General features: G+C 40.2%; 2 protein-coding genes across 8 annotated transcripts in view; one reads left to right on the forward strand and one right to left on the reverse strand.

Annotated features, from left to right (window-relative positions):
* The window catches only part of sytl3 (synaptotagmin like 3), a 42,664-nt gene extending 31,318 nt beyond the window's left edge, over positions 1 to 11,346 (reverse strand). For 3 of the 5 annotated variants that reach the window (XM_062976746.1, XM_062976734.1, XM_062976743.1), the window contains exon 1: positions 3,843 to 11,346. The gene's annotated coding sequence lies outside the window, so the exon portion shown is untranslated. Of the gene's footprint in view, positions 1 to 3,285; positions 3,630 to 3,842 lie in introns of those variants that run through there. The other 2 variants (XM_008123380.3, XM_003215793.4) reach the window with 2 other exon arrangements.
* A 61-nt stretch (positions 11,347 to 11,407) lies between these two features.
* Positions 11,408 to 27,327, forward strand: dynlt1 (dynein light chain Tctex-type 1). Of its 3 annotated transcripts, XM_003215768.4 has the most exons (5): positions 11,408 to 11,586; positions 14,600 to 14,641; positions 24,103 to 24,226; positions 25,251 to 25,328; positions 26,948 to 27,327. In XM_003215768.4, exons 1-5 carry the CDS (start codon positions 11,560 to 11,562, stop codon positions 27,016 to 27,018), a joined length of 342 nt encoding a protein of 113 aa, XP_003215816.1. In that variant the 5' UTR covers positions 11,408 to 11,559; the 3' UTR covers positions 27,019 to 27,327. The 3 variants fall into 3 exon arrangements, with proteins under 3 accessions (XP_003215816.1, XP_008121619.1, XP_062832852.1); XM_008123412.3 differs by lacking the exon at positions 14,600 to 14,641; XM_062976782.1 differs by lacking the exons at positions 11,408 to 11,586; positions 14,600 to 14,641 and adding an exon at positions 22,026 to 23,459.
* The last annotated feature ends 48 nt before the right edge of the window (positions 27,328 to 27,375 follow it).

Below are 27,375 nucleotides of genomic sequence, written 5' to 3' on the forward strand. Positions count from 1 at the left end.
AAAAGATGCCACAGAACTCAGATAGCACCTTAGTTTACAACAAAAATGAAGATATCTTAACTGAAATCTTCATCCTTCTGCCTGCATTCTGTTGCTCTCTTATCTTGCTGAAATGAGCATGTACCATGGTGCAAAGAACAGACATTCTAGAGCCTTTTAAATCAATCAATTATTTATAGGCCTTAATAGCTAATTGTCTTGTCTTTCAAATTATGGTGCCTGCAGAAGAAGATAAAAACATCTTCCATAGAACAATGCTATTATCACTGACCACATACAGTCCACACTCAACCAGGCACGGGGTGAGCAGAGGATATAAGTTAACAGGAAAAACCACATCTGCATTGACTTATAGATGACCACAGTAGAAACTAGAAGTGTGTATACAATGCGTCTTTAATTTTCTTGTCGGCTTATGGTGACCCCATTAATTAATTTTTTAAAAGGAAGGAGTACTCAGAGGGGATTTTGCCAGTCCTTCCTCTGAAATACAGCCTACCCAGGGCTCCTTAAACCCTTTCACTCTGGGGGTTTCAGTCTGAGAAATGTTTACGTGATCTCAGGGATATAGATATATAAACAAGTATAAAAAACAAACATTTACTGATAACAAAATGACATTTCCTAGGTGTTTGACTGAGGCCGATATTCATTTTTATGAAGTACAGCTTAGGCATCTTCTGCAGAGTCTACTGTAAACACTACACCACAGATTCATGTAAATGTCTAAAACAGCCACTAGGTGGTGTTCAGAAAACTTTTACTGATACAGTAAAACCCCGCTTGTTCGAGCCCTGCTCATCCGAGCCTCTGTGCAATCCAAGCGGGTGAACGGGGAGGGCAGCAAAGGCCCTCCCCGTTCACCTGCTCACTGACTGGCTAGGTGTGCATGTTGCTAGGTAGATAGCAAGCTACCTAGCAGCATGCACGGGGCGCTCGCCCCTTGGGAGGTGCCCCCTGCGTGTTGCTAGGAAGATAGCAAGCTACCTAGCAACACACAGGGGGCACCTCCCAAGGGGCGAGCGCTCCGTGCGTGTTGCTAGGTAGCTTGCTATCTACCTAGCAACACGCACGGCCGGCTCCTTCACCACGCCGGGTGGCAGTGCTGCCGGCCCCCGGTGTGATGAAGGAGCCGAAGCACAGGCGGGTTGGTAGGTGAACGGGGAGGGCTTTTGCAGCCCTCCCCCTTCATTCGCTCAATGGCTGGCCGCCGAACGGAGAGGTTTCCTCTCCGTTCACCCACTCTGATTGCACGGAGGCTCGTGCAAGCTCCAAGCGGCCGCCAAAGGGAGAGCAAGCCTCGTTGTTCGGCGGGCACTTGGAACGAAGCGCCCGCTGAACGTAGAGGCTTCCTCCCTTTAGTGTCCATTTAGAGCCAGGGAAGCGGGTGTCGCTTCCCTGGCTCCAAGCGGCCGCCAAAGGGAGAGCAAGGAACATGGTAATCCGAGTGATCCGGGTTGACCGAGTTGAGGTCTGCCCGTTTAACTCGGACTACCGAGATTCTACTGTACCAAATTTTTCAGGACCTCAATATTGAGCAAAGGAGACCTCAATTTTGTCATGGTCTGCAATTTAAGATACCGTGACCTACAGTAAATACCTGCTTTTTTGGCAATCTCCCACCCATACTAACTAGGACTGATAATAATTAGATTCAGACAGGATCCAGTACTTTTAGGGTATTTAAATAAAAGCCTCTGGAGAATTTTGGAGAATATTCAGAGATAAAAAAATAAGTTGCAATTTAATGCGAGATCATTCATCATCTGGGATTTTTCATGTTCAAGACAGGATACTCTACCAACAGCTGTCATGGAGCTGGAGGAATTACGGGGTTCTGTTGGGATTCTAATCAAAGATCTTGTCTCCATTCCTGTGAGCTTGAAAAGCTGTTATGCTCCTAACAAATGGCTTTGAGATACAAATGAACCAGAACACAGCTTTCTACGGTTTCAGAAAAGACTCTAATTTCACTCTGTATCAACAATACATGTTAAAACACGTTGCTGAATTAAGGAAATAGCTTATTATTCAGAGCATCACAAAACAAGGTGTGCTTCACCATGGCAATGTAGTGTGTACTACTGTAATGAGTAAACAAGAACCATTCATAACATACCACGGCAAGCTGTCTCTCTAAGAATTATAAAGACTTCATTCAAAGTCTTCTGAACTGTATACATCCATATTATAATTTAACTATTTATTTTAGAAAATAAAGATATCCTCAAAACACACAATTAAACCCAAAATGCACAATACAGTTATGCCTTTTTAAGCAAAGAAAAAGGCACAAAATGCACCATACAAGCTTCCAAAGCTTTACTGGCTTCTTGATCAGATAAAGATGTTAATAATCATATAAAAGAAGTAATGTGACAATGAAAGAACTATAGTTTTACATTTTGACTCATGTGTTCCTTCTCGTGTCCATTAAGATGGCCTATGGATTTCAAGGATGAGCACAAAAAGGAGGAAATGACAGGTGATAAAATTCCAAATCTGTCAGCAGCAGCAGAATAACGTTCACTGAGATCCACACTAACTTTGTCCTGACTGAGCCTTTCTTAGGCAGAATTGTATTTATTGCATGACCAGCACAGCCATCCTTAAATATGTTTTCCTCAGAAAACAGTTCACAAATCTGTTTCTGATATGTTTCTGGCCTCCAATAAAAGGACTGCCTGTCTTAGAAACAATAGAAGCACTAGGCAGAGTTCATGAGTCATTTACTGTGGAATATGCTCATAGGCATGAATGGAGTCACTCATAAGAGGGTTGCAGCTTATAACAATGGAGCTGAATTGCATTGTAAAGGAAGGAAGGAACAGAAGTGTAATGGATCATTTCATACTACATAGTCCCAGATAAGTAAAAACATCCAGGTTTAGACTGAAATGCGTAATTTGAACACTAACATGCACCTTTTCAAAACTGAAACTAATCTGCCTTTAATAGAATTCTGAGTTTTTAAACAATATTAAATGAACTTCCTTTTTTAAAAGTTGCACAATCATTGGCATCTTCTGGGTAGCTATTAGATATCTGTTAATAAAACTTGTATCAAAGTAAAGAAAATGGGTAGAGCTAGATATAGAATCCTTCAGGTGAACATAAACTAGATCAGAGTGGGCTGCTTGTGGATCTGCAGATGATGTTGGAAAGCAATACAATAAGCAGAAATATAAAAGGGAGCAATTACTTTAATGCCATCTGCCTTGCAAATTTCTCAGTAACACAGTATGGAAAAATAAACCTTTTCATGGTTAGCAAAGATTTTCTTACCTTCTCTCTCCACAGAGATAGATGCACACATTGTTCACTTTTAATGAAGAAAAAACCCATATGCCCTTCTCATCCGTTTTCTTCTTGTTGGGCCCATATCTGGCATATAGGACCTCTGTATGCTTCAGTGTACTGTCCCACAACTGTCCATATCGAAACTACTTGCTACAGATGTAGTTGGCTATGAGCAACAGGCCTTAAATGTCTTAATGGTTGGAAAGGGAACAGCTTGCTGTTAGAAAGACAAAGCTGTCCTCATCAACATCTACTTGAAACCTCTAAGCCACCTAACAGGAAGTCTGGTGGCAGTTAAATATATTTTCTCATGGCTTCTTCCCCTCTCCCTCGCTCACGATAGATGTGTGCAATACTGCAAACCTCAACTTCCGCAAAATTTCAGATTGAGAACAGAGACTTTTCGTTTACTAGAAATGACAATTGCTTTTTTACCCTTGATATCTTGATGTGTCATATGGTTATTCACTGATGTTTTACTAATATATTGTAATACATAGTAATTTTTGCTATTGCCATTGATACTTTCTCACCTATCTTACCCATATCAAAGGCTCATGTTTTCAGATCCAGGTGATAACATTTTCTTCTTTCTCAACTTTCCAATCATATATTCTTCACAGCTGGGTGGGGTGAAGGAGAATTCCACACATCTGCAAGTCTATCCAGCTCAGCTCTTTGATGGTATGGACTGGAAGAAATCAGAGAACCGAGAGATAATAATAGGCTTATTTTAGGAACTTAACCTGTAAGAAGGACTGCTTAAATTCCTTCCAATGGGAACCCCACACAAAATATCATGTATTTCTTTTCATTTGCGAACAACCATTGTTTTTGTGAAATTTCTAGCCAGTATCCTATTCTTCATCCTCATTACCCAACTATTTAGCAATGGGCAAACCTCAAACTAACTAAAGGGACAGATATTCTAAAAAAAACTGTGCAAGGGGGTATAAGGATTAACATAGCTACTCCAAACACATTCTTGCCATATAATGTGCCAGTTTTCTGGAATAGTGTTTTATATTTGAAGCAAAGACGCATCAATACTTGAATAATGTCTGTCAGTACCTAGATAATTCCTATCCTTTATTAGCCCTTTGTTGTGAATGAGTCTTCTGAGGCTGTGAGTGATAATGGAGGGAGCAGGAGAGGAAGGAAGAACCCTCGCAAGGAGGGCTCGCTGGAAGATTTATACAGGAAGAGAATCAGGGAGATTGATGAGGAGTCTTCTGAGGAAGATTCATGTGGGGACTTGGGAGGGGATCTTGAGCTGGAAATGGATGCTGAGGAACCAATGGTGATGGAGGAAGTTGGCATAGATTGAGCGCGGGCTCCAGAGGATCTTGGGGAGGAATCTGGGTCCATGGATGCTGTAAATGCTGGAGAAACTTGGGTATCTTCAGAAGCAGATCCCACATGGTCTGCCTGGAGGAATGAGGGTAGTTCCACAGGTGTGGATAGAGTTGGGTGTGGGCAGGATGATCTTGACTCTGATGAGGAGTTTGGGATGCCTGATCCAAGGGCGTTGGCTGTTTGGAGCTCAGATTCTGATGAGGGGTTTGGGACACCTGATCCAAGGGCGTTAGAGGTTTGGATGCCCAAGGAAACCTAAATAAATTGGGGGTGTTGGGTCATTATGCTTTGCGTGTGGCAAGGTGTTGCTGGGCGCCATTGGGTTTCCTGTACGTGATTCTGAAGACTGGCTTGGGACTTTGCAAAAGATGTAAGTTTGATCCGGGTTATTCTGCAATGGAGGGCTGGAATTGTGTGGGTTTCCAAGGACTGCACTGTTATTATTATTTTGCATTAGCTGCTGTTCGCCTCCGTTATCTTGGCTCTTTGTGCCATTCCATGACGTGGACCTTCTTGTGACGACTTCACCTCTTGGACCTTGGACTGGAACTCAACTCAGCTTATCTCTTCGCTCCCAAACTCGGCTTGGTGTCGTTCCTGTCTTTGTGGCTGTCTACTGTTGCTGACTACTGGCTTTGTTTCCGACCCTGACGCATTCTCCTTATCCCGACTTCGGACCAGCTTGACTACGTTACAGCGTTCTGCTCCTTTAATTCCTGGCTCGGCGTTTGTCTCTGCAGCGGTTTGCCGCTAACTCTTCAGCGTCTTCCAGTTTCGCTTGTTTTTGCCGCTCACAGCAAAGAGCTTTTTAGCCTGGTTTGGGTTCTTGTTTCAGTTTGGAATCGCTGTTGTACTTCTGGGTTTTGGGAAAGTTTTTCGGGCTTCATAACTGTCTTTGTTTGTTTTGCCATTTTAAGCCCGTTTTGAGCTTTTGGGCTGAGTAAGTATTCTATGTTAAATCCGGATTATATCTCTGGTTAATCCGGATTATATGCCAATTAATGCTTTTGGCGCTTTTACTGCTTTTACTGCCAGATAACACTGAAGATTAAGTGTTTCAAGTCTCTGTTAATTTACTGAACTATTTTTGGACTATTACTTTAATAAACTATATTTTGGCTCTCAGTTGGCGTCTGACCTTTGACACCCTTTTCTGTATCTTTATTTGGTCTCTGTACTCAAGTCGCATGCTTCCTTCATACCTGTTAATGTCACTCCTTCCCTCTCTCAATAAGTTAGTCTCCATGGGGTTCCAACTCCAGTAAAGGATGCTAGCTTATACCTCTACATGAGAGCCAACATTTAGGGGTTTTCTGACCAAGAACATCCCTTGACTTTGCCAAAAAGGGACCAAAGTCTGAGTATAGCAAGAAAACTTGAATTACTCACCAGAAGTCAGCAAACATCATAGGGATATCCAGCAGTGGATTTGAGGCAAATCCACATTTTCTTGCCTATGTAGATTCAACAATACTAAATATTCAAACATTTCACATGTCATTGAGTTTGTCTTTGCAGTATCTACTTATCACATGAAAGACAAAAGGGAATTAAATGAAATGACCCTTCATGCAGGCAAGCTCTCCACTTGAGACACAGGAATTCCTCCAAATGGAAATTTCAGTATCTTGTAAACTTCATCAGCCAACAAGTATGCTTTTATCATTTACTCTTACTGATATTTACAAAATCTGTAGCATTAGAAAGTGGCAGGGCCAGACATAATAACCACTAAGTTCATGAACGACTTCAAGAAATGTTGCCTAAGAACAAAAATCACTTGACCAGTGATAGTGAGTATGAGAGAGGAAATAAATTAATTGAATAATTAATTCTCAGAAAAGAGAACTAGAAGGAACTAAAGGAAGAAGAAAGTAGTGGTGATTCTGAAAATCAATTGAAGACGTTCTGGATTGCTAGATCTTCAAATGTGTCAGGGAATAAATAAACATGAGAGAACAGAGTAGCACTAGCTGTCCTCCACCTTGGGATGTTTGAAAAAATATTTCATTCCAGTGCTGTTGAAACATCTGGGGAGAGTTCTGTGCAGTATACAAATTTGACAGTGGAACCAAAACCAGAAATATAGTTTAGAAATATTTGACACAGAGAAAAAGAAAGATAGGGAGTTTAGGAATCTTTGATATCTATAGCAGACTAGAGTACATTAGTTTATGTAGTTTATTGTAGGAAACAAGAGGAAAAATACACAGGGTGCTCTATGGCCCATATTCTGTTCATCCTATTCTGTATTGATACATTTTATATTTCCTCCTCCCATGCTTTTACTATTTCTATCTTTGCAGCACAGACTAGAAATACCATGAAGTCTTGGCTTGGTAGGTTCTTATTTTTGTCCTCATATAATGAGAGAAGCAGTAATATACCTCTATAAATGATTTTTCTCATATTACAAAGCTTATTCAGATGAAAACCTCTTGCCAAAACTTTAGTATTTTTGGACATGGTTATGGTTGCAATCTACTAAAGGCAAAGACAGGGGACAGATAACATAGAACACATTGTGTACCTGTCATTCATATTTCTTGGTAGGGTTCAAAGTCAACCTAGTGCTTGTGAAGTAGCTGGCACAGAAACACCCTTTAACCCAGCTCTGTGAAGAAGGCATACACAAAACTGCTGTATGTCTCAAGGGGCTCTATAACACACATGGCAATTAGGAAGGAAGTGACTCATGAGACCAGGCTTTCCGGCAACTTCTGATGATTAGCAGCACTGGAGGACAACCAAAGTTTGAGCCATGCATTATTCTAAGACATCATGGACTGATAAAGACTTTGGCTGGATCTACACTGCCATATAAAGGAGTTTGAAACTGTGTTATATGGTCAGGTAGCATATCTATCCAGCATTGCTTGGGTGTCAGAAGGGGTACAGCCTTCTGCTGTCATCCCTTCTTTCTTTCCCTCTCCTCATACCTTTCTCCCTTTTCTTTCTCTTCCTTCTATCCCTCCCTCCCTTCTCCTTTCCCTTCTTTTTCTCTTCTTTTTCTTCCCCTCCCATTTCTCCCTTCTATAGCCCTAAGAGGGCCTCACAATGCCTCCTAGAGAACTTTGTGGCTCTTTCCTTCCTGCCTCCCTTCCCCAAACACACACGTCACCTTTCTTTCCCAGTGAAATAGAGAAATGTAAAACAGCCGCAGATAGTGAGATCCGAGTCACTGATACCAGAACCTGAGGCATGGATACCGAGTCCGATAAGTGACAACCGGCATCAGTGATCAGCCGTCCTTGTGAGTCCATGCACCTGGCGAGTGAGAAGCCTAATGTTTCTAAATAAAGCTCACCAAGTTGAAGAAGAAGCCATTGAGGTATTCAGTCAGCTTCAAATAATCTGCCAAAATAAGATGAGATACCATACATAGCAAAACCAGACATTTTTATATAATTTGTTTGAATTTCCCACTCCCTCTCAGCTGGACCCAACCTTGCCGTGATTGGCCAAGCCCAGATGACGTCAGAAAGGACTCCTTGCAGAGGCAGGACTGCGGCACCTGTCGGCCAATGGGAAAAGGTTCCTTGCCTCCAATGTAGATTTCCCTCAGTCCAATGGCTGAAGCAGGGTGAGAGAGTCCAGGAGACAAAGGTGCTGAAATGGGTTGTGAGTGGATTACTTTGTCCCAAGAGACATGAAAGAAGCCTCCCACAGGATGGTAAAACATCAAACATCCGGGCGTCCCCTTGGCAACGTCCCTCCAAACAACCAATTCTCTCACACCAGAAGCAACTTGCAGTGTCTCAAGTCACTTCTGACATGGGAACAAAACCTTGTCCCAACTTAGGAACGAACAGTGGGGAATATCAAGTCCCCTGGATTTTATTGTCTTTGGAGATTGATATCATGAACCCAGATCCCACAGGCTGATTACTCTGAACCAGTGTCCTTTGTATTTCCAACTGCAAATATTATCAAAGATGATGGGATTATGAATCCATTACTTGGAAAGGGGAAATGTCATTGTGGAAAACAGGGCATGATCCTCTCCACCACAGGAACTGTCATGCCAAGTTGATGAGTGTCTTTTGAAATGTCCAAGTAGTTGCACAATAAACAGGTGATCCAACTCCGAAGGCTGTTGTCTTTGCACAGTCTATGGATCACAGATGATAGATGACTGAGTACATCATTAAGAGATGATGACTGGGAAAACAGCTGGAAGGAATTCCCAGGTCAAGGAATGCTGACAAAAGGTCACCAAGATCACTCTGAGTGACTTCAGTCTCCAATGGTTTATAGTAAAACATAAAATATAGAAATATTAATAAAACACACAAAAGGAGTCCCGCGGATAGTGGGGGGACACGACCTCGCAGAGGCCCAATACCCATGGGGCTAAGGACATATGGATGTCAAGGGGGACCCGACCCTGCGGAGACCCTGGGCACCCATGGCGGAGAAGCTAAAGTATAAAAAAGACATTTAAAAATATAAAAAGGAAAAGATATTAGATCTGTGGATAGCGAGAGAACCCAAAAGATAAGTTGTCTGAGACCCATGGGGAAGGGGAAAAAACAGAAGAAACTGTCAGATACCGGAGGAACCCCAGCAGGTTTCAGTATCCATGGGAGCTAGTGTCGGTATGGATTATGGGATTGGTATTGGGCTGCATGCAAGGGAATTATGATGAAGAGAATACATGGTCAAAAAGGAAAAAGTAGAAATTGGCAAATATGGAGGCTCTCTCAGGGGAACTGGGACACCTATGGAGCAGGGGGTTGGATAAGGGGGTTCGGGGGTCTCATATGGGGGCTCGGGGGTCGAAGGGGAAGCATAGGGCAATGATCCATGGATACCAAGGGAGTAACGACAGATCTCGGTATCCGCGGGTAAGGTGAACGCAGTTTCTGGGTTAGTAGGTCAGGTAATCTAAGGACAAGACAATATGGAGAATGAATGAAGAGGGGAAAATAAAGAAAAATATGGTGTTTTTGAGACCTTGGGATTTCTGAGGGGACTGGAGGGTGACAGAGGGATTCGGGGTGACTAGAGATTGACTAGTTTGGGGAAGGGGCGATGAGTGAGCTGTGTCCAGGTTGCTTCATCAAGTGCTCTGCTATGGCTGACTTCCCTGGTTGAGTTAGTCTGCAGTGCCTTTCATGTTCCTTTATTCGTGTTTGGGCAATGCTGCGTTTGGTAGTCCCTATGTAGACTTGTCCACAGCTGCATGGTATACAGTAGACTCCTGCAGAGGTGAGAGGATCCTTCTTGTCTTTTGCTGGTTGGATTTTCTTTGTGGGTCTGTAGATAGTTTGTAGGTTGTGTTTCTTCATCAGCTCCATCAGCTTCCCTATGTGACCAGTGGTTCCCTTGATGTACAGTAAGAACACTTTTCCTCTGGGTGGATCTTTGTCTTTACTCTCATGGCTTGTTCTTGGCCTTGTAGCTCTTCTGATGTTAGTGGTGGAGCATCCATTGGCCTGTTTAGGTGGTTTAGTTCACCTTGGAGGAGGTGGGGTCCGCAGATTCTTTTTGCACGGTCTGTCAGAGCTATGATTGTGCTTCTTTTTTTACTTGGGTGATTGTTGGAGTTTTTATGAAGGTATTTATCCATGTGTGTAAGTTTTCTGTAAACTGTGTGGCCCAATTATTGAGTGGGTTTGCGGATGTCGAGAACATCTAGAAATTGCAGTTTTCCTTTGTTTTCTTTTTCCATGGTGAATTGGATGTTTGGGTAGATGCTGTCAAGGTGATCCAGGAACTTGTTTGTGTCTGTGACATTTGCATGCATAAATCCACCTGATGCTCATATGTATTTTTTTTTTTTTGGTGGGTGGGGGGGATTGTGAAAGCTGGTTTTGTCTTCTTCCTTCCTCAGCTTCCAAAACTTACCCCAGGATTCACCACTGTGCTGTGATAGCCCTCTCCAACTCAATTATGTTGCTGGTGGAAGCATCAGGTTGTGTCACCATAGCCAGATCTTTTGACTTATTCTTGGTCTTGCAGCTCAGCTATGATATGTGTGTGTGTGTGTATGTAAAATACTTATGGGCCTGTTTATGGCAGTTTTGCATTTTTAGCAACCACGAGAAACACCTTTCTCCCTTAAAAGGACATCCAAAGCTGCTACAAGGACACCATAACAATCCCTTTATCTCAGGGTGTATCTACACCAGGGCCTGAGGCCGTCAGGAATGGTGGGAGTTGAAGTCCAAAACAGCTAGAAGGCACAAGTTTGCCCATGCCTGATCACTGTAGAGTTAATGCAGTCTGACGCTTTAACTACCATGATTCAGTGCTTTGGCATCATAAGACTGCCAATTTTACAATGCCTTTAAACCTTCTCTGCCTCAAGGGACTGGTGGCTCACCAAAGTGCAAATCCCAGAATCGCATAGCGTTGCATCAATATCAGTCAATCTGATACGAAACTGAATATGAATTCTGAAGTGTATTTACAGCCCTAATCTTCCCATTGTAAACATCGTACTTGGCTGCAATGCAAATTCCACGTCTCTGCAGGATTAACAAGAAGTGCTAACCTACCCTGTATATCTCTACGGTCACGAACTCTGAGGACTCTTTACTGTAGTTTATGTTGCGCGTGCCACATACACACAAAGGAACACGCCGCAGGGCGTGGTTAAAAAAAATCGGGATTGATTAACGCAAGAGCACAAATCCCACACGATTGGCTATCCCAGCAACTGTCTCCCCCCCTGTCCTTCTCGCGTCGATGATTGGTCGAGAGCACACAGTAGGTGGTGCCAATTACGCCGCCGCAGACTAAGCAGTACAGCGCTCTCTCTCTGTCTCTCGAGGGGCGTTCCGCGAACCCCCGTCGCGCCGCCTTGGCTGTCTGAGTGCGCATGCGTGGTTGTAACGGCCACAGCCAAAGAGTCAGGAGCTCGGGCTCGGTGTCGGAGCCTCAGGAAGGAGACGGAAGATGGACGAGCTTCAGTCTGCGGAGGAGGTAACAGGGTTTGAATGGCATGCCGTCGCTCTCATTTCCCGCTCGGGGCAGAATGGAGAGCGGAGACGGGAGGAAGGCCTAGTCGCGTGGAGTCCCCTCAGGCGTTGCCATGGAGACGCCGCGGGAGGACCCGCCCCTTTCCCTTTACTCGTTGTGTGGCTCCGTGAAGCTCTCTTTCCCCTGCGGATTGGAAAGGCCCTTCCCTATAGACTCCCCAGCCGCATTAATTCATCAGCGTGGATGCCCCCATTGTCCTCCTTCAGGGGCCATACTGCCTGAAGCTGTGGGAGGAGACCGGTAGTACAGAAATCCAGTGGGCCTTCCGTGTTCTCTAGGAATGTTCCAATCCCATTCAATGCAGTCGTGTAGTAAAAAGTGGTTTTTATATCAAATTGGTTTGCTCTTTGAACTTTACAAAAATTACAAACTGAATGTGTGGATGCAGATCCATTGATATAGAGGGCTGACTATATATTCAGGTAGCAAAAGATATGTCTGGAGTAATAATAATAATAATAATACTTTATTTCTAACCCGCCCTACCTCCCCAAGGTACAGCAGCAAACATCCAATGCTGTGAAAAGCTGAACAAAGACAAAAGTAACCAACCTCCCAAAACACATCTACATCTATATAAAAATAACAACACATTATACTGCAATATTACTAGTAATATTATATGTAATATATACTATACAATTATATAGAATCATTGAAGGTGTTCAGAGGAGGGCAACTAAAATGATCAAGAGTCTGGAGAACAAGCCCTACGAGGAGTAGCTGAAAGAGCTGGGCATGTTTAGCCTGCAGAAGAGAAGGCTGAGAGGAGACACGATAGCCATCTATAAATATGTGAGGGGAAGTCATAGGGAGGAGGGAGCAAGATTGTTTTCTGCAGCCCTGGAGACTAGGACGTGAAACAATGGCTTTAAACTACAGGAAAGGAAATTCCACCTGAATATTAGGAAGAACTTCCTCACAGTGAGAGTTGTTCGGCACACTCTGCCCCGAGTGTGGTGGAGACTCCCTCTTTGGAGGCTTTTAAGCAGAGGCTGGATGGCCATCTGTCAGAGGTGCTTCAATGCGATTACCTGCTTCTTGGCAGAGGATTGGACTGGATGGCCCATGAGGTCTCTTCCAACTCTATGATTCTGTATTATTATATATATTATTGTATTGTACTGTGTTTTTATTTATTTATTTGCGGTACTTATATACTACCCTTCTCATCCCCGAAGGGGACTCAACGCGGTTCACAGTGTTGACAACAATTCAATGCCCTCGATAAAAACAGTCCTGGGTCACTGCACAATTATACCACAATATATATAATACACTACCAGTACATTGTACTATGGTATTATTATTACCAGTATATAATATGTTGTACCATATCATAAGTTGTGATATATACACAATACAATATATTCTATTACAATATTACATACGATATATCAGCACTATTATATTACAATGTTATTATTTCTATATGTTATTATATTGAGTTGAAAAAAGTATTTTCAATTGTTGAATTGACAAACCCAAAAGCAGTTGTTCTGTAATCCTCTCTAAGTCAAAGGGGCAGACATCCAAGCCCCATCAGTTTTCAAAGAGAAGAGGAAATCTGTCTTGGAAAAGGTGATGGGGGTTCAACAAAGGGGATTCATCTACACTGTAGTCTGTTAGGAATCGTGGAAGTTGACGTTCAAAATACCTGGAGGGATGAAGTTTGCCCATGCCTGATCTACACTGTGAAATTAATGCAGCTTGACACCACTCCAACTGCCTGTGGGATCCTGGGAGATGTAGTTTCACAGTAGTGGTTCTCATGCTGTGGGTCCCCAGATGATTTGCCATTCACTTTTATGTTTGTTTTTAGGCACCTTGTTCAAATCCTAACAGCTGGTAAACTGGCTGTGATTTCTGGGAGTTGTAGACCAAAACATCTGGAGACCCACAGGTTGAGAACCACTGTTTTACAGGATCTGTAGTCTTCTTTGCCAAACAGTATTGTTCTTTGTTTAAATTTTTATTGTTTTCATTTTTATAGGCATCAAATATTTGCCTGTTGTGTTGGAATCCGCCGAGTCCCCATAGATAAGGCAGGATACAAATAAAATTTTGTTGTTATTATTGTTTTTGTTGTTATAGTGCTGGTGCCTCACCAAACTACAAGTTAAAGTGGTGTCGGACTGTATTAATTCTATAGCGTAGATGAAACCTGGGTCTCCTTTTGCCTGATTAAGCAGAAACAAGGGCAGAGGGCTCCTGAAACACATTTTTGTCATACTTTCTGTTTTCTCTTCCTTCCTTGGTATTTTGTGTGTTTCCCGGGCTGTTATTTTTCTTCCTATATTATTTATTATTATTTATTTATATCCAGCCATTCTCCTGATAGCAGGATTCAAGGCAGCTAACAAGATTTAAAAACAATACCAGTAAAGAATACAAAAATAAGAATCAAAATATAAATATACAGTTAAACAGTTTGTAAATTAAAACATTCAGTATCAAAATGTGTTAAAACTACCTAAAACACCTTAAAAAAATCTTTAAAACAGCACCACACAGCTTTAGTAACCAAATTCTCATCAATTTGTAAAGGCCTGGTATAACAGAAATATTTTTATCTGCTGTCCAAAAGACAGCAAGAACTGCCATCCTGACCTCTCAGTTTGGGAGCAGCCACAGAGAAGGCCTTCTCCTTTGTTACCACTAGCAGCTATATATGATTGCCACAATCAAGTCATGTGTAAGTAATTTAAATAATATATAAATACACCCAAAAATATTAAATGAACTCATCTCCTCCTTTTTCTTTTTTATACCATAATTGCCTGATTGTTTTAATTATTGGTAGCTCTGCTGGTCAGCAATATTTGAGAGTAATGGTAAAGCATGCATTAACATTAGAAGTTTGAGTATTCTCCTTGCAACTATATTTTATCTAATTTTACACAAAGCAAATTGCACTTCTGGTTTCACATTCTTTTTTTATTTTCTGTTTTTAAAGACTGCGTTTATTGTGGATGAAGTAAGCAACATCATAAAAGAGGTAGGACAATTTTATGACACATTTTATAACATAATCTTGCAGCAAATCTGCATTTGCTATTTTTCCCCCAGCTATAATTTGGAGAACAGAAATGCTACTTTTAAATTGTTGAGAGAGCCAGCGTGGTATAGAGATTTTGAGTGTTGGACTATGACTTGTAGTCCAGGTTTTGAATCCCCATTTGGCCATGGAAACCTGCTGGATAACCTTGGCTGTGTCACACTGTCTCAGCCTGAGAGGATGAAAAGGGGGGGGGGGGAGGGAAAGAGAAATTTAGCTCCAACAGCCTTTAAAGGGAAATCTCGCCTGTAGTCTGAGAACTGGTGGCAGCGGTGTCAACAGGGTCTCCTTTTGACCCTATTGGGCAGAGGAGTACAGAGGACCCCAAAACTTGACACTGTGATATGTTCACATTATATTGTCATCAGTCAGAAATGACTTGCAACATACAGCATGGCCATGTACATACTGTTACATTTTAATAGTAAGTCTACTGCTTCGAGGGGAAATACCCACTTGCCAGTCTGAATCTTGTTAGTCCTGACGAGAGTAAGCCCTTTCAATCAGTGAAATTTACTGATGTGTTTATTCATTATTCAGCAATTGGTTAAGTCTATTCTAGTTGGGGCTAACCAACAGAATGCCAGGTGTAACATTTTAACAGGCATCATAATGTCCAGTTCTTAAAATAGTGATCTTAAATTTGTTTTAAGGGAATCTTACATAGATATCTGTTGTGTCATTTGTCACTTTTAAAGATTTTAGCTTAATCATGTAATTTGGTTTGAAATATGTAGATTTTTAATTCCAACTATGGCTGGATAAAATATACAATGTTGTTTCCACAAATTAAAAGAGAAAAGAGCAAAACGTGGGCAGAGATCAATTCATCTCTTTCCCAATTCCCCTTGTGTCTGCAGCTCATTGTGCTATAAGGTTGTTCTTTTCAAAATTGTCCTCTGGACATTTTGGACTTCCGACTCTCAGAATCCTAAACCTGTCACTTCTCTATCCTGAAATCCAAAACATCTGGAAGACTTCAGGTTGAGAGCTAGTGCTGTATAATTTTAGTTTAAATATATAACCTGTTTTTTCAAGGGAGTGTAAAGAGGGGTAGGGCAAAGTCTCGAAGGCCTGGTTTTCTGTCCAGTGTTGTACTGTGAGAAGATCGTTCACAAACACATATTTCCCCACCTTATTCTCTCCCTTTCTTCCCACCCCTTTCATTTCCTGGAGCCTTTGGAACTTGTTATCCACAAATGTGAGGATTTATGCATTGATGAGCTTGGGCAGGGGAAAACGGGAGAACTCTTTAAGGATGGTTGAAAGCACCTTCTGTGGGAAGAATTCCGGTCTTCTAGTGGCCTGGCACCATTAAATATTAAATACCTGTGAATGCAGTGTTCCCTGTGTTTTCCATTGAATCCCAAATCAGTAGAGAGCTATAATTCTGTTAGTTTCTTGTCATCCACACAGAACTGTGTTCATAAAGTTTTTATCTCTCTTTAATGGTTAAACGCATCCGATTTAGGACTTTGCTTTATGTAATATGACCTTATCCGTAGCCTAATCTGTAAGCTGTTTGAAGCTACTTGAACTCAAGCAGTGACATCAGTGGGACTGAACTCTGCATTTAATGTTCGTACTTCAGGTTAAGTTCCATTGTATTCAACTCTTAACTTAAAAATAAGTTGTGACTTACAGGTATAGAATCCATGTGGTGGCTAGTTTTAGGGCAAATGTGCTTGGTTTTAAAGGTTGCCAAGATACCAGTGTTTTGTTACTAGTCTTCTGTTGTAGCAACTTCCTTCATGATCAGTAACAGGTACATACAACAAATATGCTATACATTGAAGAGCATAGAGGTAATGCTAATCTTTGTTAAGCACTATTACTTTTGGTAACCTGTCAAATTGAAATAACTAAGAACTCATACACTCCAAGACTACACACAATGTAATTGGCAGGTGCTCCCCCCAGTTTTGTCTGGAAATCAAAGTCTACAGAAAAAGTGGAGAAGGCAGAATATGATATACCGTATATACTCGAGTATAAGCCGACCTGAATATAAGCCGAGGCACCTAATTTTACCACAAAAAAACTGGGAAAACTTAATGACTCAAGTATAAGCCGAGGGTGGGAAATGCAGCAGCTACTGGTAAATTTCAAAATAAAAAATAGATACCAATAAAATTACATTAACTGAGACATAAGTGGGGTAAATGTTTTTTGAATATTTACCGTATTTCAAAGAAAAACAGTAAGCTAACTCTGTAAGTGCATAAATAGGGTCAACAAAAACAATATGGTATCAACAATAACTTTATAATAATCATCATTATTATCATCATCATCAACAACAATAACAACAACAACTTCCTTTGTATCCTGCTCTATCTCCCCATGGGGACTCAGGCTGGCTTCCATCATAGTAACAGGCAAACATTCAATGCCTATATAAACAATGCAGGGCTAGATATAGCTCTATGATTATCTATCTATATATATAAAAGAGTGATGGCATCAGGGCAGTGGACAAAACAACAAAACTACAGGCCCCCCAACCTCGAAATTTGACAACACAACCCATCATCCACGCCTCTAGGTTGATACAACAAAAAGAAAAGAAAAATAAAGTCCTAATTAGAGGGAGAGGAATAATTGTTTTTATCCAATTGCTGCCAGTTTAGAGGGCTAATCTCTGCCCACTTCGTTGCCTAGCAACCAGCCAAGGGACAGCCAGGTTTCAGTTAGGGGACAGGCAGATTTAGGCCTCACTTAGGCTTCTTCCACAGATTATCTAATTTGCACTGGATTATATGGCAATGTAGACTCAAGGCCCTTCAACACAGCTATATAACCCATTTATAATCTTATATTATCTGCTTTGCACTGGATTATCTTGACTCCACACTGCCATATAATCCACTTCAGTGTGCATTTTATACAACTGTGAAGAAGGGGCCTCATGTAATCCAGTTCTAAGCAGATAATATAAGATGATCAATATACAGTAGACTCTCACTTATCCAACATAAACAGGCCGGCAGGATAAGTAAATATATTGGATAATAAGAAGGGATTCAGGAAAAGCTGATTAAACATCAAATTAGGTAATCGTTATACAAATTAAGCACCAAAACATCATATTATACAACAAATTTGACAGAAAAGGTAGTTCCATGCGCAGTAATGCTATGTAGTAATTACAGTAGAGTCTCACTTATCCAACACTCGCTTATCCAACGTTCTGGATTATCCAACGCATTTTTGTAGTCAATGTTTTCAATATATCGTGATATTTTGGTGCTAAATTCATAAATACAGTAATTACTACATAGCATTACTGTGTATTGAACTACTTTTTCTGCCAAATTTGTTGTCTAACATGGTGTTTTGGTGTTTCATTTGTAAAATCATAACCTAATTTGATATTTAATAGGCTTTTCCTTAACGCCTCCTTATTATCCAACATATTCGGTTATCCAACATTTTGCCAGCCTGTTTATGTTGGATAAGTGAGACTCTACTGTACTGTATTTACAAATTTACCAGTAAAATATCACAATGAATTTGAAACACTGACTACAAAAACATTGATTATGAAAAGGCAGACTGTGTTGGATAATCCAGAACATTGTATAAGCGAATGTTGGATAAGTGAGATTCTACTTTGATATGAAATAATTTCTAGGATAGAATAATGCAGAACAATATAATCTCTAAAACCAGGACAGTAATAAAGAAATAAAGAAAGTAAATAAAGCAAGGAAATTGGAAATTCCACAAAGGAAACAATCAGGGCCAGCTAACACCTCCCAAGAAAGGATTCTTCCAGAAAGGAAGCTGAGAAGGCAGTGAAGCAGGGTATTACCAAAGTCATTATTATTACTATCATTACTATCCTTACTATTATTATTATTATTATTATTATTATTGTGTTGCGGTCAACCGTGAAAATGAATACAATCTGGCTCCAAGTATTCAAAAACACTAAAATCAGAATATATAAAAATTAATGTGGTATAATAAAACAGAACAATACAATCTCTAAAATCAGAACACTAAATAAAGAACAACACTCTGAAAATAGGGGAATTCCACACAGAAAACAATCAGGGCCAGCTAACACCTCCCAACAAAGGATTCCCATCATCAAAGTCTGGCCAATCCTCTGTTTTCTCAGGGCCACAGACAGTAGAAGCATATAAAATATCGCAAACAACACCACTCTGAAAACAACAAGGTAATTCCAGACAGGAAACAATCAGGGCCAGCTAACACCTCCCAACAAAAAAATCACTCAGGGAGGAAACAGCTAGGCTTTAAATCTGCAAGGCCATTACATCCTAATCATTTTTCCTAATTGCAGCATTCATACTTGCCTCCAACAGACAAAAAAAACAAAACAATCAGAAATATTGCATATTCACAACCTTTAGGAAATAATGTCCCCTGATGGCACAGCATGTTAAAGCGCTGAGCTGCTGAACTTCTGGACCGAAAGGCCGCAGGTTTGAATTGGGGGAACTGACAGAGCCCCCACTGTTAGCCCCAGCTTCTGCCAACCCAGAAGTTCAAAAACATGTAAATGTGAGTGCATCAATAGGTACTGCTCCGGTGGGAAGGTAACGCCGCTCCATGTAGTCATCCCACATGACCTTGGAGGAGTCTACGGACAACGACGGCTCTTCGGCTTAGAAATGGAGATGAGCACCAACCCCCAGAATCAGACATGACTGGACTTAACGTCAGGGGAAAACGTTTACCCTTTACCTTAAGTACCACCAATTCCTCAATACTTTATTTCCCATACCACCAGACTTCGCCACAGCAACGCGTGGCCGGGCACAGCTAGTATATATATAAATGACTAAGGGTGTCATGTCCCCCCGCTACTAAACAACAATTGTACAAACCCCAGAACCTAGAAATTTGGCAGCACAATCCACCATCCTTGTCCCTAGGTTCCGACAACAAAGAAAAATAAAGTCCTAATTAGAGGGAGAGGAATAATTGTTTTTAGCCAATTGCTGCCAATTAGAAGGCTAAGCTCCGCCCACTTGGTCTCCTAGCAACCCACTCAGCCCAGGGGACAGGCAGAGTTAGGCCTCACTTAGGCTTCTTCCACACTGCCTATAAAATACAGATTATCTTATTCGAACTAGATTATATGGCAGTGTAGACGCAAGGCTCTATATAACCCATTTAGAATCTTATATTATCTGCTTTGAACTGGATTATCTTGACTCCACACTGCCATATAATCCACTTCAGTGTGCATTTTATCCAGCTGTGTAGAAGGGGCCTCATATAATCCAGTTCTAAGCAGATAATATAAGATTATAAATATACAGTACAGTTTCACTTATCCAATGTAAACAGGCTGGCAGGATGTTGGATAAGTGAATATGTTGGATAATAAGAAGGGATTCGGGAAAAGCCGATTAAACATCAAATTGGGTAATCATTATATAAATTAAGCGCCAAAACGTCATGTTATACAACAAATTTGACAGAAAAAGTAGTTCCATGCACAGTAATGCTATGTAGTAATTACTGTATTTACAAATTTACCACCAAAATATCACAATGAATTTAAAACACTTGACTACAAAAACATTGACTACTAAAAGGCAGACTGTGTTGGATAATCCAGAACATTGGATAAGCGAATGTTGGATAAAACCAAGACAGTAAATAAAGAACAACACTCTGAAAGCAGGGAAATTGGGAATTCCACAAAGGAAACGATCAGGGCCAGCTAACACCTCCCAAGAAAGGATTCTTCCAGAAAGGAAGCTGAGAAGGGAGTGAAGCAGTGTGTATTACCAAAGTCATTATTATTACTATTACTATTATTATTATTATTATTATTATTATTATTATTATTATTATTATTGTGTTGCTGTGAACCGTGAAAATGAATACAATCTGGCTCCAAGTATTCAAAAACACTAAAATCAGAATATATAAAAATTACTGTGGTATAATAAAACAGAACAATACAATCTCTAAAATCAGAACACTAAATAAAGAACAACACTCTGAAAACGGGAATTCCACACAGGAAACAATCAGGGCCAGCTAACACCTCCCAACAAAAAAATTCACTCAGGGAAGAAGCAGCCAGACTTTAAAGCTGCAAGGTCATTACATGCTAATCATTTTGCCTAATTGCAGCATTCATACTTGCCTCCCACAAAAAAAAATCAGAAATATTGTATATTCACAAGCTTTAGGAAATAATATCCCCTGATGGCGCAGCATGTTAAAGCGCTGAGCTACTGAACTTCTGGACCGAAAGGTCACAGGTTTGAATTGGGGGAGCGGAGACAGCCCCCACTGTTAGCCCCAGCTTCTGCCAACCCTAAAGTTCATAAACATGCAAATGAGAGTAGATGAATAGGTACTGCTCTGGCGGGAAGGTAACGGCGCTCCATGCAGTCATGCCGGCCACATGACCTTGAAGGACTCTATGGACAACGCCAGCTCTTTGGCTTACAAATGGAGATGAGTCCAACCCCCAAAGTCAGACATGATTGGACTTAATGTCAGGGGAAAACCTTTGCCCTTTACCTTAACTACCACCAATTCCTCAATACTTTATTTCCCATAACACCATACTTCGTCACAGCAACGCGTGGCTGGGCACAGCTAGTATATACTAATTTCATATTTGCATTTCCCCCCTGAAAAGTTTGCAAATCCTCTGCATTTCCCTCCTGCAATATTTGTAAGTCCCATTTATCTATGTTTACATCTATCTAGACATCTCTGTGTGTGTGTGCATATTTAAAAGGCCTATATCTATATTAATATCTATCTATGTAGACCAGTCAAACTTTTTAAGCCAAGGGCCGGTCCACAATCCTTCAGACTGTTGAGGGGCCGGATTATCATTTGAAAAAAAAAATACAAAAAAATTCCGATGCACACTGCACATGTCTTATTTGTAGTGCAAAAACAACAACAACAACAACAACAATGAAAGAACAATACAATATTTAAAAATAAAAACAATTTTAACCAACATACATTTATCAGGATTTCAATGGGAAGTGTAGTCCTGCTTCTGGCCAATGAGATAGTCAAGTTAATTAGGGTTGTTGTTGTTGTTGTTGTTGTTGTGTGCCTTCAAATCATTTCAGACTTTGGGCGAGCCTAAGTCTAAAATTTATTTATTTATTATTTATTTATTGACTGTATTTATTTACTACATTTGTATCACACCCTTCTCATCCCAAAGGGGACTCAGAGTGGCTTACAAATTATATGTAAATACAATATATTATATTATTAGCATAGCACATTAGCATTATATATTACTATATTGAACTATACCACTATACTGTAATAGTATTATTAATATTATATGTAATATAGAATATATAATTAATACTATTATATGGTATTATTATTAGTGTTATATTGTACTACATTATAATATTATTATCAATATTATATGTATATACAATATATTATATTATAAAACTGAGGGCGGGGGCCAGGTAAATGACCTCGGAGGGCCGCATCTGGCCCCCGGGCCTTAGTTTGGGGACTCCTGATCTAGACATTGCTCTATATAGAGAGAATTACATCTTTATAGGACTTGCAGAGACTTCCAAACATATGAGGGGGAAATTCATATATTAAATTAATGTATTTGTAGGGGGAAATCTATATATTATTTACAAGCTTGGGGCATGCATTTGCCCAAGGAAGAAATGCAAGCAAAGCCCTCCTAAAAACAATTTTGGCCTCTTTTCTCCTCCCCTTTCCCACCTCTTTTATTTATCCCTTTTCAAACTCTAAAAGTAGCCAGAAAGGGCTTTTTAAAACTTCCCTTCCTATCCCAAAAAACCCACCCCATTTTTGTTTCCTTAGGAATAAAAAGAAATACACACCTTCTGTTGCTCTTCTTTCCCTCCTTCCCTCCCTATTGATTCAAACATTCTTGCAATAATATAATAATAATAATAATAATAATAATAATAATTTATTTATTTACAGCATTTATATTCTGCCCTTCTCACCCCGAAGAGGACTCAGGGCGGGTCACATTACACATATGGGCAAACATTCAATGCCTTTTAACATAGAACAAAGACAAGACAAACATAGGCTCCGAGCGGGCCTCGAACTCATGACCTCCTGGTCAGAGTGATTCATTGCAGCTGGTTACAGCTGGCTTGCTCTCCAGCCTGCGCCACAGCCCGAGCCTAATAATAATAATAATAATAATAATAATAATAATAATAATAATAATAATAAATCCTGCAAGTTTGCAAGAGTCTCTCTTTTTCTTGCCTTTCCACCATGCAATCTTTTTTCTTCATCCTGGCTTGCAAGAAGTTCTGTCACTCACTCTCCTTTCGCTTTTGAAAACATTCCCTTGTCTCTCTCTCTCTTAAAAAATAAGATAACTCCAGCCTGGGAGGAGAAGCGGAGAAGGGAGGTTTTGGAAAAGAAAACACTGTAGTCTCCAGGCTCTGCTGCCTGGCTTGACCTTGATCCGATTATAAGCCAGGGAGGCTTTTTCAGCCCCTAAAAAGAGATTTAAAAAACTTGGCTTATCTTCAAGTATATACCGTATATCCAGTAGACACCAACTAAATAAAACAGCTTCCATTTTCTCAGTTTTTGAAGAGGGTTCTTCTTCCTGCAGTGTTCCTAGGTAATCTAATAATCCCAATACACAGGAAAGCAATTGCCTTGACTAAATTTAATGTGCTCCCTTGCAGTGCTGGAGGGAAGATATAACAATGTACCATATTGTGAACATCTATATCCCTGTGAGGCCCAGGCGGTAGAAACTGTGAGATACATTTTATTGTACTGTTCTTTCTATTGAGACGTTCAGCAACACTGTATTAACCTGTATACCAGGGAGACTTGAAAGGTTTTATATTGATTATCTTTTGGCTCCTGAAATCATGGCCAAAGTTGTTTTTTGTGTTGCAGCAGTAGCTTGCCAGTGCAGGATGTTATCACAGTCTTAAAAGATTCTCAGCTCTCCTCACTGCTATTCAGTTACACAAATGCTAAGTCTTGTTTTTGGCTGGCATTGTTTCCTGGCTCTTGTGTTTTGCAGGTTATGTTTTGATGCCTCAACTTGTGTTTCACTTATCTTGGTGTCTGTTTTGATTGTGATCATTGACTGAAATAAAATTATTTGTTGTTGTTCAGCATGCCACTAATTTTTATTACAAATATCTAATGATTTCAGTAATTTGAGACACCTTTGAAGAATTCACCATTCCAAAGATTAAAGCTAAAATTAGCAGTTCAGTTTCTCAAAATGGCAGTCTGTTGATTTGTTTTGGAAGCATGTGCTATTACTTGGCGTCACCTGTGTGGCTTGAATTGCATGACAAAATTTTCACGTAGCAATTCTAACTCTTTGAGATGAATACATTCTTTTAGAATAGGACTTTGAAATTAAAATTCTTTGTTTGTAGGCCATTGAAGGTACAATAGGTGGCAATGCATATATGCACAGCAAAGTGAACCAATGGACTACAAGTGTCGTAGAGCAAATTCTAAGCCAGCTAACAAAGCTCGGGAAACCATTCAAATACGTTGGTAAGTTGATGCATTTGTTTTCTTATGGTTTTGACAAAAGTGGTGTAAAGATGTCTTGATCATTGTGTTTTATTCATGATTGCTATGTTTAGGTTGACTGTTTAAGGTTATATATTTCAGCTATTCTTATACAGAAGTTGGGAGCCTCTAAGGCATGGCCAGGAAAAGGGGCGTGGCTTCACCTTGCTGGTGGAAGCCTTAGAATTCAAATTTAGCAGTTGGAATTGGGCAGTTGGAGTTTGTCGGTTGACCAGAGCAGTTGGTTCTGTTCAGTGGGAAAGGAGTGAGATCGAGAGAAGAGATTGTGGGAGGAAGTTGAGCAGCTAGAGAGTTTTAGCGGAGAAGGGCTAAAATTAAAGTTGCTGAGCCTTTAGTAGGGATAACTAAAGAGCTGAGGCTACATCCCTAGGTCATGGAGGACTAGGGTTAACCAGTTAAACTCCCCAGTCCAAGTTTGACCGGGTACAGATCAACTAAGTTCAAGAAGGACAGTATTCCTAACTGAAAGAAACAAGTCATATAAAGCTGATACCATACTAAGCTCAGTGAAACTATTGAGAAATCTTGCAACACTTACTGTACAGAAGTAACATCATTCACCTCAAGATATAACATTCTTGCGACTATCAAGCTTTGTGCTATAAATAAATAAGTTACTGCTTCTTCAAATGTTGCTTATTATTTGAGCAAAGCATCTTTCAAAGGTGGTGGCAGCGACAACATTGAAAAGTAGGATACATAGAGGTAGAAGTTGAATCCTTCGCAATTTGGTGGCAGCGGTGGGATCCAAAAAGATTCCATCCCTGTCATCATACCTCTTTACAAGTGGGTTCAAGTAAAACTAAACATTAAAGCTTAAAACAGCAGAGGTAGGATAGAAGGGTATGTTTTTCCAGTAACTCCTTTCAAAGTAATGCTTTGATTTTTAAAAGGGTATAAAATACAATTATATATCCAATTTTACAATTAAAAGCAGAAATAATACAATATGTAGCCCTTTTATAACAGTGTTCTTTTTTTATAGTAACATGTGTGATTATGCAAAAGAATGGTGCTGGACTTCATACAGCAAGCTCTTGCTTCTGGGATAACTCTGCTGATGGTATAAGAACATTTATATATATTTTTAGTTTATCCAAGTTGTTTGTATAATTGGTAGCAGTCTCTTTTGGAAATAATCCTCCACACACACTTACCTTTTGGTTATGGGCTTTAGATAACAGCAGATAAAGATGATCAGAGAGCAAGTGACATATCCCTTTATTACATCAAGGTGTGGATGATGGACAGCAAGGTGGGAGATATAAGATATGTTATAGGATAAGATTGAGATTTCTGCCAAACAGTGTAGTAATTCTCATTGCTGAGTGATGTGGTTCAGATTACATGAATGTAAATTTTGAAAAGGTTGCTTAGTGTTGGGTTGTCTTAGATCTAACTAGAATTGGAACAGGGACAGGATATGCCGGATTGTTGTGCTGTATCACATTTTTCTAGAATTCCAGCCTAGCCTTTTGGTTTGCTGGAAGGCTATGTCCCCTTTCTCATATTGCCATCATTTTGTGATAACATGATTTTTGTTCAGGTTCTTTCTCTCTTATTTTGAAAGTTTCAATTGACCCACTAAATCTGCAAATAACTAGGCTTTAAGCTGGTGCAGTTAGTTCTGTGAATTTGGCTTGCCCACCACTGGACTGTGGCCTCTGTGAACATCCTGAAATGAAGTTCAGCGTTCATGATGGATAAAGTTACCCCTCTTTGGTCTAGAGCAGGAAAGAGAATAGTGCCCCTCTCCCCCCCACCCCGGCAAGGCACAAACTGTAAAATGCAAGTTTCAGTTCGAAAATGAAGATATAGCTGTACAGTTTCGGGGTGTTTCAGAAATATTTTTGGAGCTGGAAGTAGGCTTTTCCATCCCAAAAAAACTGAAGTTGCATTTTTTCCAGAATGTGTGGACATGTATATGTGTACAATGGCACAGTTGTGGCCTGACATCTCCGTAGCTACCTAGATTTGGTTCAGTGTAGGATATGAAAAATACTATATTCTTTAAAGTTCACATACTGTTTATGGCATGCAAAATTTTAATTGGCTATAATGTGATTCCCATCTCAACCACTGAAAATTGGCGAATTGATGCCTTTTCATGTCTCCGCTATTAAGTTATTCATCTCCGAGAAAGAAAAATCCTGCCAGCTTTCCATCTTGCTACACCATCCCGAGTTAGCTCGTTCATAAGGCAATTTCTTGAATATAGCAAATGTTTCTTTCTTCTTCATGTACCCCGACTCCTTATATTTCAGTAGTTAAGTCCTATCAAAGTCTTACTTTTCTTCCTCTGCCCATCTTGCCAGTCACCAACCACCACACACTTTTTACTGAGACCCTCCAGACTCTTTGGTAAAAGGCTTTTAGGACCAGCAGCATTTTCCCCCATTCCAGGAATCAGTGTTTGGAGCATGTTGGTGGGTGAAGAGAAAGAGGGAAAAGAAGTTGAGGAAGAATGAGGGAATTTCAGGAGTATAAAGGTTATGGTGAGTTAAGAGTTTTGATAAAAGTTAAGCGTTTTGGATTGGTATGTTAACATTTTTCACATAGAACCTGCCATTTTTAGAGTATGACCTTTTCTTTACGAACAATACTGTTGCATTAGTAGAAGAACTTACTGTATTTTTCTTTTGCAGTGTGGCCACCTAACATCGTGCTTTTTCTTTTGGGTAGGAACCTGCACTGTGAGATGGGAAAACAAGACTATGTACTGTATCGTCAGTGCCTTTGGACTTGCAATATGATTGCCTTGGAATTCATCAGCAGTTTTGTCATCACCTCCATTTCATAAATCCCCTAAAACTGTGAACAAATCTTGTTTTTTAAAGCATTTTTTTCTTCCAGTGAGCAAATGAGAGAGCAATTTTTGTGCTGTTACATAAACATACCATCGTTTATCCATATCTAAACCACTCCCTGTCTTAACACTTTAAAGGACTCGTTCTCAAGGTGCTAAAACCTGAAACTTGCTGCACTTCTTCAGCTTTACTCCAACTGATTTGAGTAAGACTAATTTTCACAATGTAGCTTTGTTTATTAAATTATTGAAGTTCCGGATGTGTTCATGTGTTTCTATCCAATACATGTGTTTCTACCAGGAG

The sequence above is a fragment of the Anolis carolinensis genome, chromosome 1 (genome assembly GCF_035594765.1).
Source record: "Anolis carolinensis isolate JA03-04 chromosome 1, rAnoCar3.1.pri, whole genome shotgun sequence".
NCBI lineage: Eukaryota > Metazoa > Chordata > Lepidosauria > Squamata > Dactyloidae > Anolis > Anolis carolinensis.